The sequence below is a fragment of the Calcarisporiella thermophila genome, assembly GCF_041956535.1.
Source record: "Calcarisporiella thermophila strain CBS 279.70 unplaced genomic scaffold VTP21scaffold_2, whole genome shotgun sequence".
NCBI classification, from domain to species: Eukaryota; Fungi; Calcarisporiellomycota; class Calcarisporiellomycetes; order Calcarisporiellales; family Calcarisporiellaceae; genus Calcarisporiella; species Calcarisporiella thermophila.
Genome location: NW_027192192.1, coordinates 1490571 through 1502076, shown reverse-complemented (window position 1 = coordinate 1502076; position 11506 = coordinate 1490571). Strand labels below are relative to the sequence as shown.

The 11506-nt window shown below is 46.6% G+C and overlaps 4 protein-coding genes across 4 annotated transcripts; 2 read left to right on the top strand and 2 right to left on the bottom strand.

The window, feature by feature from the left end:
• Positions 1-4: 4 nt before the first annotated feature.
• On the bottom strand, positions 5-293 carry VTP21DRAFT_4741 (uncharacterized protein; the record flags this gene model as incomplete). Its single annotated transcript, XM_069395186.1, has 2 exons — positions 5-94; positions 153-293. 2 exons carry the CDS (start codon positions 291-293, stop codon positions 5-7), a joined length of 231 nt encoding a protein of 76 aa, XP_069256349.1.
• A 482-nt stretch (positions 294-775) lies between these two features.
• VTP21DRAFT_4740 (uncharacterized protein) lies at positions 776-2493 on the bottom strand (the record flags this gene model as incomplete). Its single annotated transcript, XM_069395185.1, has 6 exons — positions 776-969; positions 1034-1317; positions 1396-1634; positions 1716-1880; positions 1943-2086; positions 2203-2493. The coding sequence occupies 6 exons, from the start codon at positions 2491-2493 to the stop codon at positions 776-778; spliced, it is 1317 nt and encodes a 438-aa protein (XP_069256348.1).
• A 404-nt stretch (positions 2494-2897) lies between these two features.
• Positions 2898-6163, top strand: VTP21DRAFT_4739 (uncharacterized protein; the record flags this gene model as incomplete). The annotated part of the gene is made up of 12 exons (XM_069395183.1): positions 2898-2904; positions 3064-3234; positions 3295-3409; positions 3475-3578; positions 3637-3698; positions 3767-4171; positions 4243-4347; positions 4422-4487; positions 4562-4978; positions 5071-5190; positions 5256-5516; positions 5585-6163. 12 exons carry the CDS (start codon positions 2898-2900, stop codon positions 6161-6163), a joined length of 2412 nt encoding a protein of 803 aa, XP_069256347.1.
• A 420-nt stretch (positions 6164-6583) lies between these two features.
• On the top strand, positions 6584-11148 carry VTP21DRAFT_4738 (uncharacterized protein; the record flags this gene model as incomplete). The annotated part of the gene is made up of 11 exons (XM_069395182.1): positions 6584-6671; positions 6739-6795; positions 6862-7097; positions 7162-7269; positions 7333-8325; positions 8390-8608; positions 8688-9150; positions 9221-9391; positions 9463-9995; positions 10101-10715; positions 10864-11148. 11 exons carry the CDS (start codon positions 6584-6586, stop codon positions 11146-11148), a joined length of 3768 nt encoding a protein of 1255 aa, XP_069256346.1.
• Between the last annotated feature and the right edge of the window lie 358 nt (positions 11149-11506).

Genomic DNA, 11506 nt, shown 5'->3' with positions numbered 1-11506 from the left:
CAGTTCATTTATTATTGTATGAATCTATTCTGTTCTGAAGTAAGTTGATATAGCCCATCAAGTCACTTTTGTTATGATCTTTTAGTCTCCTTTTCTCTTTGAAATGTATGGTATATTAGGTGTCCCTTTTTGTCTTTTCTGTTCTTGTTAACGAATTTTTCTTTATCGTTGAAATATGCATTGAGGAAAACAAAGAAAAAGAAGTTGAGTTGAGCTGGAAAAAACAAGTCGATGCCTTGCTGTGCCCCTTTTTTCTTTGCTAAACTGTGATGTGTCGCATAGCTGTTCCCCATTTATTACCTGCCTCTCTCCTGTCCTGAGCAGTGATCGTTATAGACCAACCTCGCCTATCTATCCTAAGTTTGGCTTGACATCGTCTGCATCTCAGACCAAGGCCTCGAAGATTTTTTAGTTTTCTGTCTATCTCTCCTACAGAAGAGATGCAATCGTAAGAATTCGTACTGGATGCAGATGGCCCCACAAGTATTTATGTTTCCAAAGGAACGTTTGTGGGTCTACGGGCAATCTAGCCCAATGGCGTGTATAAAGAGTCTTGAGCTAACATTCAATTGCAAGTGGCTAGAGTAGGGAGAAACAAACAATGGCAAATAAAATGGAAGGAAATAGAGAAAAACAAATATATGTTCTGCGAGAAAAAAAAAGGAGTAAAGACAGACATAAATACATAAGTTTTTAATTTAAAAAAAAATAGAAATCGGTCGAAGAATAGGGTGCAAGCGGTGTAGGGCTGAGCTTATCCGAATTTCTACGTTTTCTAAATTTTTAGGGCCTGCATACTTCTACCGAAGCCGACCACGATCCAGTCTGGAATGGCCACGCTCCAACACAATTGGCTGACTTCCGCGTCCGCCGTGTACGCAAGTATTGGATGGTAGAGCTTGACACTTGGTGCATTAGGAGCTGGAGTTTGGTCGTGGATGTCCCAGACGAGGACTTGTGAATCGTCTCCTATATTGATTTGATTAAGGAGTGAATGGGTAGAAGAAAAATAATGCTTAGTGGTGCACGTTACCGCCAGATACTAGTAGCTGCCGTAAATGAGGTGCCCAGCTCACGCAATTGACAGGTGCTCCATGTCCTTGCAGCTCGGCAAGCACTTTCCCCATACGAATATCGAGAATGAGGATGGAGCGCGAGGTTACATGGAATGTGGCCAGGAGATTTGAATCATGGCGATTGATGGCGAGGCGAAGAAGTGACGCAGTGGGTATAGCACTGGTGTTACTTCCCCCGGATTGAAGTGTAGAATGGTCCGGCGGTGGATTGCCATACAAGATGGAAGAGTTCTCGAGGGAACTAGAATGGATTTAGTTAGTATCCTTACTAAAGGATGACGAGTGAATATTTAAGGCATGGCCCGGAAGCAACACTGACCGAATATCAAATAGTCGCACTGTACCATCCGCACCTGTGCTCAAAAACGCGTGTGGGTCGCGAGGCATGAAGGCGACATCATACACCTCTTTGAGGTGCGCTAACAGCTGCGTCTTTGGTTGTTGCGTTTCCACGTTCCATATAGTGCATGTTGTGTCAATGCTTCCAGTGACTATCAGAGTTGGATCGACTTCGCTCCAATCGAAGGAGGTTAGCGGGGCTGCGAACTCTGACTTCGTCTATTGCACAAGATAGAAAAGAGAAAGAAGTTCCGCTTAGACGTATGACCTGGAAAGTGGAGAACGACTGCCAGTATTTACACTCTTCAAAGCCGTCTTTAGAGTCAGCTTCTGCTGAGAGCTTGGGTACCCGCTCGCTGCGCGGGCGTGGATGCTGCCGTTGGAGTCTGGCCTCGATTCAGAGTGCAGCTCATACAGGCGTAGACAGTCTGAGGATGTAGCAATGAGGTCGGAGCCGCTCCCATACTAAAGCCGAAAAGAGTGTGTTTGAATGCTACCGGCAGAATCCACGACCATTAAATAATTACCCTGAAGCTTGGCTCCCATAAAATCTTCGTAGCGGGATAAATGTGATCTGTCTCGGCAATGGTCACCAGATCGGATCGTGGTCTTATCGATGAATCTTCCATTCCGCCATTGCTAAGGTACTCTGGCAGAGACACGACTTTCAACTAAGTGAGAAAGTATTAGCGCGTTTAGGGTACCCCATCATAGTGTGGATGGAAGACATATGAATGATAAACAAGGGCTAAAATGAACTAATGGAAAGAAGCCGAATCTATGCTACCTTGTTCACGCTCTCTTCCACAAGACTCCCAACTGCAATCCTCCACGCATCCCGTTCTCCCGAACGCTTGCACCAGTCAAGTCCGTACATCGGCCAAGGAGCATCATAGCGAAGCACATGCTTACGGTCTGGGTTGGAAGCAAGAGGGGCTGAAAAGCGCGCGAGGGAAGATTGGCTAATGCTGAGATGAGATTGTATGGGGGGAAGCGAGGAGAGGAAATTGTGGGGACGTTCCCGATTGCTATCTCCGACACTACTTGCCGTATTGCGCTCCGGAGGGGGTCCGCTCATATTAGAGACGTGGGATTCTGGTTCCAATGCAGCCTTCTCTCAATGTCACCGGTTGGTCTCGAATGGACTAAATCTATTGACTGGGAATGTTATAATTTCAATTAAAAATTTCACTTCCAATCTTTAAATGCCCCTCTATTCCTTTTTTTGTGGTTAGGGAGTGTGAAAAAGATAGACCCAACGTTTTGGTAGAGCGCACAGGCCATAGATTCCTTAAATGATCGGTATCGAATGATTTATCGATGACGGAAGCATAATGACGAAAGCATTTGAACGCAAAATTGAAGTATCACGTCCTTATCCACAACTACAACTTTTACAGCTAGCTTTATTCTACTTCAAATTGGATGCACATCTCCTGTCTCAGTTGGTTGTTTGGGAAAAATATATAACAGTGTTTGTCAATGGCAGGCAAGTTATCTCGGCTGTGTTTGGTGGATTTTACTGGAATGATTGGGGAGAGAGAGAGAACCCGATAAAGTTCTCTTCGAGGAAATTTCAAATCTTCGATCTGGACATTCTATGGCCGTGATTGTAATTTGCTCCATTGCTCATGTGTTGTGTCTATAGATCTTGGGTTTGATTTCAGCGATCTTGCGATGGAGGAGGAGGAGCCGACATCTGCTCATAACGGCGAACTCACCAAATCCCCAGAGAATGCTCTACAAAATGATATGCCACTTAGTATTGATGACCTAAGCTCTGATGCACTATTGGAAGCTATGGCGATTGAATCTTCTGGTAATTTATGTGCACTTGATGATTAGAATCTTGCCCGACATCTAATCCATCTTACTAAAGATACGACCCCGGAGGCAGTTTTATTGGGTGAAGAGGGCGAATTTCTGGCTGATCGGCCCCTTCCTCCAGCGAAAAAAATGGAGGCCTTGACGGAAAGCAGTTTCCTTTTTCACAGGTGAATTTCAGTAGAATTCATTTCGGCTCTATATGCTTGACAGTTGTGTTTTTATATTTTGACAGAAATTTCCTTGCAAAGGAATTGCCATCTCTACTCCGAGAAATGGATCTACATGATGCTGTAGAGCGGGGGATTCCTGTTTTGAAGACGCTTGCAGAAGATCCGGGTAAGAGGATAATGAAATTATAATATCATGTATTTTTAATTAAGTCTCGCTATTCCAGAGGAGGGCGTAAGGGAAACTTTGTCGTCTGTTCTCGAGGAAATTCTTCTATTCTATCTCGAAGTAAATTGATTCAACCTCTACTAAAGTGCACAGTGAACGCTCATCTTTTCTCATTCTTCTTATTCAAGAAAGCGCCACCCGATTATTCTCGGCTGTCTCGATACGCCAATCGAACCAACACTGAGGCGGTGGCATTGAAACCCTCGACCGAGTTAGCAGATCAACCTTCAGCATCTGCAAAGTCGTTGGATTCGGGATCTTCTGAGCGCTCAGAACAGGACAAACCACGGGCCCACATCCCACCCCAGGCGTTTGCTCCTATCCTAATTAATCTTCTTCAAAGCCAAAATTCAACGATTGTTAGCCAGACGACGCAGGCGATCGTAACCATGGCAACAAATCTTCCGGAGGACATCATTGATAATGAAGTGTTCGAGGGAATAGTGATGGGGTTATATAGGCAGGGGGATGAAACACCAGATATAGACTCGGGAGGGGCAGAGGCTGCATTGTGTAGAATTATCATGCTTTCAGTATGCACTTATTATTCATAGATGCTCGGAATCTCCCACTTATTTACCTGTGCTTTTTTTCTCTGTATTAGGTAATATCATCTTTAGCTCCTATTCTGGGGGCAGACAAATGCACCGGGCTGTTTATACCCCTCTTGGAAAGTAGGGCTAATGATCAAGATCACTATGCAAGAAGAGTTAGTAGTTTCTCGGTTCTCTCAGACCTCCAAGATGTTTATTAATATTGGATACCCAAATATCTAAACTTCAGGAAGCTGCAACCACCGTGGGCAGCTTGGCGGACGTTGTGCCTCAAGATATCGTGGTGTCAAAGCTGGTCAATATTTATTTATATGATGGTTTTGTATTTTAATTCCTAAAAAAATTCTTTCCGTCTATTTTGGATAATAGATTCCGTTATACACCCAATTTGCACATGATAGTATTTGGCACGTGCGCCGTTCGGCAGTCACTTCATTACCACATTTACTCTCTCATCTTCCCTCAAATCTCAAATCAGAGATGGCCGTTCAGGCAATCGAGTTATTCCGCGATGATGTTAGCCGTAGCGTGCGCAACGCGCTTGGAACAATTATTGGCGAGCTCTTTGCAAATTTCCTGAATGAATCCATGGTTCCAGATGCACTGGTTCAGTTTTTCTTGTCGCTTGTTACCCCCAGCGGAGAAGACGCCGGAAAAATAATAAAACTGGAGCCAGATCGTGCATCGACGTGCGCCTACAATTTTCCAGCAGTTGTATTGACCATGGGAATAGATCGGTGGGAGGAACTTCGCGAGGCCTATCTGATATTAGCACGGGACCATCAGGTGAATAGAGGGCCTGCTTGAGTTTGCCTCTGCTCTTTCATGCGTACTAATTTATTCGCTTTACTTTTCCGGCCATTTTTGGGTCTAAATAGTTTAGAGTTAGGAGAACATTGGCCTATTCTCTTCATGAAATAGCGAGAATTATAGGCCCGGAGAACGCAGACCATGACCTTGTTTCTATCTTTGCCCTTTACCTAATGGATGTGGACGATGTAAAGATTGGCCGGGGTTTTATATATGCAGAATTGTGGTGTCTTAATTAAAGATTCCTATATAGGTTAAGCAAGGAGTACTCGAGGGCCTTGCCTCTTTCATTGAATGTCTTCCTCTAGCAACTCGCTGTGAATATCTCCCGTTGCTTAAGGATGTATGGGAGAGTGTAACGACAAATTGGCGGCAACGGTGTCTCTTTGTTAGTCAGATCGGCTCGCTCTGTAATCTATATGGTATAGAAGAGATTATTGAACATTTGCTGCCGTTGATTCTGCGTGCTTGTATGGACGAAGTATCCAGTGTCAGGGAGTCCGGGGTTAAATGTGTAAGTGTCTTGTCCTCCCTACCGGTTAGCTTGATATTCATTTTTGATTCTTCTTGGGAAAAAACAAGTTCCCCAATATTTTAGAAAATGCACTTAGACATGTTCCCGTCGACTCTACCTCCAAAGTCGACTCTAACGCTGAGTCAGCGCCCCCAACTCCGCCTCTTGAAATCATACTCTCCAAACTTGACGATTTCTTGAGCGCGGACTCTTACCGCTCACGCGTCGTCTTTGTACAGATTTGGGCCGAGATCACTAGGCACTATTCTTACTCAACCTCTTCTCTCGCATGGGATTTTGGATCCTGGTTCTTACCGCGGTTGTTCCGCCTCGCAAGGGACCCCGTGGTTAATGTTAGGATATCTGTCGCGCGCTCCATAGCGGTGCTGATGGAGAATCGCAAGGATGAAGAGAATAAGGCCTTGGAGGAGGTGGTGAGCTATCTCTCTCAAGATGCTTCTAAAGATGTAAGGTCTTTCGTAGCACGGTGGGCGGTGATTTTAGGACCGGAATCGGCCGCTGGTGTCGAGAATACGGGCAATGCTTCTGAGAATAGAGACAATCAACCAGTAGAGGGCCAAGGGGAAGAGGAGAGAGGAAGAGAGATGGAGGAAATGGAAGTTGATACCCAGCCTTTATGTGCATGAGCTGTATCTCTTTATAATTTATTCTTGTTAATTCACTGAAACTGCTTCTGGCTTCTGCTGATATCTCTATTTTTTTTCTCTTTCTGTTAATTATCATTGTGTTTGATATTTCTTCCAAGATATGAAATATGTTTTTCTTTCTCCTTTTCATTGCTATACTCCCCCTTTTTTTTAAGCTGCATATAGTTAATCGCCTCCTCCTTCTTCTCTACCATGGGCTAATAATATATATTCTGACAATTTCTGCATGGATGCAATCTTGATAAGACAAATTTTCATTTGTTGAGCTGAAAACAAAAAAATTGATAACGTTAGCGTGAGCAAATACTCTCTCAGAATCTAGAGCCAGTCTGAGTAAACGTGGTGTGACTTGCTCAACACTTTTTCGCTGCGTTCTCATTCTACTCGACCATCGAGAAGATGATGGTTACCGACCCTATTGATTTGCAACCCCAGGAGGTTGAGCGGTACCTGGAGAACGCGCTCCAGGAGCGCATCATGTTCATTGGTACCTATTCTTTTTCGGATTCTCCCGAGATTCCCGAACTGCATTTGACTAACTGCTCTTCAATTAGACGGAGGCATGGGGACGGTTATCCAAAGCTTCAAGTTCACAGAAGAAGATTTTCGAGGTATTTTCTCCCCGCCATGACTTGCACTCTATTCGGGTAGCCTTTACCATATCTCTTTGCTCGTAGGGGATCTTTTCAAGTCCCACGCTAAAAATCTCCGTGGCAACAACGATGTCTTGGTTCTTACCCAGCCCGAGGCAATCAAGAAAATCCATATACAATACTTGGAGGCCGGTTCTGATATGATCGAGACCAACACTTTTAGCAGCACAAGAATTGCGCAGGCTGATTATGCGCTAGAGGATTACTCTTATGAACTGAACAAGGCTGCTGCACGAATCGCCAAAGAGGCATGCCATGAAGTAAGCGAGAAAGCTTTATCTTCTGGTTGTACTATGTTCAGAATCTAATGGATGCACGCAATAGATGATGTTGAGAGATCCGAGCCGAAAACGTTTTGTGCTGGGTGCTATGGGGCCTACCAATCGAACTTGCTCTATTTCTCCATCAGTGGAGAACCCTGCCTATCGTAATGTAAATATCGGGCTTTGCCTCGCTCCGTGTTTTCCTAAGACTTATGGCTTTTCCTCCCCTTAGGTTACTTTTGATGAGCTGGTTGAGGCATATAAAGAGCAAGCCCAGGGTCTACTTGACGGCGGTGCCGACATCTTCCTCGTTGAGACCATCTTCGACACCCTCAACGCCAAGGCTGCCGTCTATGCACTGGACTTACTTTTCGAGGAGATAGGCCAACGGATTCCTATTTTCATCTCAGGCACTATCGTCGATCAATCGGGACGAACCCTCTCCGGGCAGACCGGTGAAGCCTTTATCATCTCTCTTCGACACGCACGTCCCGTCGCACTTGGGCTGAACTGCGCTCTTGGAGCTTCGCAGATGAGACCTTTTGTACAGGACATTAGCAGGGCAACCGATTCGTTTGTGATCGTATACCCTAATGCCGGCCTACCGAATGCCTTTGGCGAGTACGACGAGACCCCCGAAATGATGGCTGCAGCAGTGGAGGAGTTTGCCAAGGAAGGCCTGGTGAATATTTTGGGTGGATGCTGTGGAACTACACCTGCGCATATCAAAGCAATTTCCGAGGCATGTTCCAAATACAAACCACGGCAGCGCCCTAAGATCCCGGACTGCATGATGCTCTCTGGTCTGGAGCCGCTCAAGATCGATGGTTCTATCAATTTTGTCAACGTGGGCGAGCGGTGCAATGTGGCGGGTTCGCGCAAATTCGCAAAACATGTGCTGAAGGGCGAGTTTGAAGAGGCGCTGACCATTGCCAAATCGCAGGTTGAAAATGGAGCGCAAGTGATGGACATCAACATGGACGAGGGTATGCTTGACGGAAAGCAAGCCATGACCACATTCCTCAACTTGCTCGCGTCGGATCCGGATGTGTCGCGCATACCTCTGATGATTGACTCGTCCAACTTTGAAGTCGTCACCGCGGGCCTCAAATGCAGCCAGGGCAAGTGCATTGTGAACTCCATCTCGTTGAAAGAGGGCGAGGAGGATTTCTTGAATAAGGCTCGAGTTGTCAAGAGATTTGGTGCAGCGGTTGTAGTGATGGCCGTGAGTATTTTTTTCTAGACAATTTCCTGTGTCCACACCAATCCGTTCGTTCTTTGCCCTATAGTTTGACGAAACTGGCCAGGCTGATGTGTGCTCACGAAAGTTTGAGATATGCCATCGCTCTTATAAACTTCTTACCGAGAAGATCGGCTTCGACCCGCATGACATCATTTTCGACCCCAATATCCTGACCATTTGTACCGGGATGGAGGAGCACAATAACTATGGTGTTGAATTCATCAACGCCACTCGGGAAATCAAGAAGGGTTGCCCACACGCAAAGGTAAACAGGCTGTCAATATGTACCTGAAAAATGGTTTGATACCCATGTGTGCTAAATCTCTTCTATATCTATTCATCAGGTGAGCGGCGGTGTATCGAATCTCAGCTTTTCATTCCGTGGGATGGATAAAGTGCGTGAGGCAATGCACAGCGTGTTCCTTTTCCACGCTATCAAGGCTGGCATGGATATGGGCATTGTGAATGCAGGTTTTCTTACTGTTTACGACGAGATTCCCAAAGACCTCCTGCAGCTATGTGAGGATGCAGTCTGGAATCGTGACCCTGAGGTGACCGAGAAGCTGCTTGAGTACGCGAAGCAGCACGGGAAGGCTGGAAAGAAAGACGACACGTCAGAGGAAGAATGGCGCAAGGGCACCGTTGAGGAGCGATTGAAGCATGCCCTTGTGAAGGGTATCGAGAAGTACGTGGTGGAAGATACTGAGGAGGCGCGTTTGAATAAGGAGAAATACCCAAGACCCCTGAACGTTATCGAGGGTCCACTTATGAATGGAATGAGTGTGGTGGGGGACCTCTTTGGTGCCGGTATGTTTCCATCTCCTTCTGCATCTGGGTTGTTATTCACCCTTAGATTCACATAAATGGCCATTTTCAGGGAAAATGTTCTTGCCACAGGTCATTAAGTCGGCTCGCACGATGAAAAAAGCGGTGAATCACCTGATTCCCTTCATGGAGCAAGAGCGCCTTGAGAATTTGGCTAAATCTGGCGCGTTAGACTCGGGCGAACCAGCCTACAACGGGACCGTCGTGTTGGCAACCGTCAAGGGTAAAAGATTGAGAAGTTCTCTTGATTTTCCTTAGGAAAACGCGCTAACTTTGTAAATGTTGACCTTGTAGGGGATGTCCATGATATCGGCAAAAACATCGTGGGCGTTGTTCTCGGCTGCAACAACTACAAAGTTATTGATCTCGGGGTGATGGTCCCTTGCGAGAAGATTCTCGAGGTGGCCATCAAGGAGCGTGCGAACATCATTGGCCTCTCCGGGCTGATTACGCCGTCGCTCGACGAGATGATCCATGTTGCGTCGGAGATGGAGAAGTCGGGGATGTCCACGCCGCTTCTTATTGGCGGTGCCACCACTTCCAAAACTCATACGGCCGTGAAAGTGGCACCCAAGTATTCGCAGCCGACCGTCCATGTTCTCGATGCGTCACGCTCCGTAGTGGTGGTGTCGAGCTTGCTGGACGAGAAGGTGAAGGAGCAATTCGCTGAGGACGTGGCGGACGAGTACGAGGAAATCAGGGAGGATCACTACGATTCCATCCGGGAGAAAAAGTATGTGAGCATCCAGGTAGCGAGAGAGAACGGAATGAAGATCAACTGGGCCAATGAGCCCAAGCCCGTCAAGCCGACGTTCCTAGGCATGAAGGTAGAATATTCGAGGCCATGTTTCATTCCTCCCTAATTTTTTTGTGCGCATCCCTGATCTCTCCCTTTCTCCGTCTCTCTCTTTCCCCCTATTTGTTGTTCTTAGGTATTCGACAAGTACTCTCTCAAGAAGTGTGCCGAACGCATCGACTGGTGGCCGTTCTTCCAGATCTGGCAGCTTCGCCCCGCCTACCAGAACCGTGGGATGAAGATCTTCCAGGACGAAAAAGTGGGCGCCGAGGCCAAGCGCGTGTACGATGACGCGCAAGAGCTGTTGCACAAAATTATCGACCAAGATCTGCTCCAAGCCCGCGGCGTCTTGGCCTTCTACCCTGCCAACAGCGTCGGAGACGACATTGAGGTGTACGCGGACGAATCTCGCACCGAGGTGATCTCCACATTTTACGGGCTTCGCCAGCAATCCGAGAAGGACTCCAAGGAGCCGTACCATTGCTTGTCGGACTTCATTGCCCCGCGCGAAACGGGCATCCCCGACTACATTGGACTGTTTGCGTGCAGTGCCGGGTTTGGGTGTGAAGAGCTGTGTGCGCAGTATGAAAAGGACGGCGATGACTACAATTCGATCATGGTGAAGGCCATAGCCGACCGTCTGGCCGAGGCCATGGCCGAGGCCTTGCACGAGGACGTGCGCAAGGAGTACTGGGGCTTCGCTCCGGATGAACAGTTGAGCGTCGAGGATCTTTTGGCCGTCAAATACAGGGTATGTAACCATTCCATTAAGGCTATGCCGTCTGATTTGGTTTTGTTTACTAATTTGTGCGCCCAACCATTTTATTGAATTGTATTCCCACCCTTGTGTCGCTGCGATCCCGTTTCGCCTGCCGCCGCCCTCAATTCCATTACTAAAGTCGATTCGCCCAGCACCTGGATATCCCACCCAGCCAGATCACCTCGAAAAGATCACCATGTGGAATTTGTGCGACATCAAGGAGACAACCGGGATCGAGCTCACCGAATCGCTCGCCATGTTCCCTGCGGCCTCGGTGAGTGGCTTATACTTTGCTAATCCACAGGCCAAGTACTTTGCGGTTGGAAAGATCGGGCGAGATCAGGTGGAGGACTATGCGGCCAGGAAGGGAGAGGACCTGGAAAAGATCGAGAAATGGTTGATGCCAATTCTCTCTTACAAATAGAGGACACACACGAGCCAACCCTCGAGTATGGCTCTCTAAGCTCTATGCGTAAAAAAAGGTTTCATTTTCCTTAATGTTTTTTTTATTAGACCAAAGACTCTTAGTAGAGAGATTAATTCTTTTTTCAGCTTTTATGACTATATTTAGCCTTTTTTTTTTGCCTTCTTTACTCTTTATTATTATTAAACAGTGATATCATGACCATGGTGTTTGGTTTTCACAACCTTCTATGGAGACATTAATATGGCTACAGAGGTTTTACTACCTATTAGGTCGCCTCCTTTCTACTAATGGGGAAGGCTTTTTTTTTAGAATTGTTTCATCCCAACGGACCATGAGCTTAGTTTAGAAACTTTGT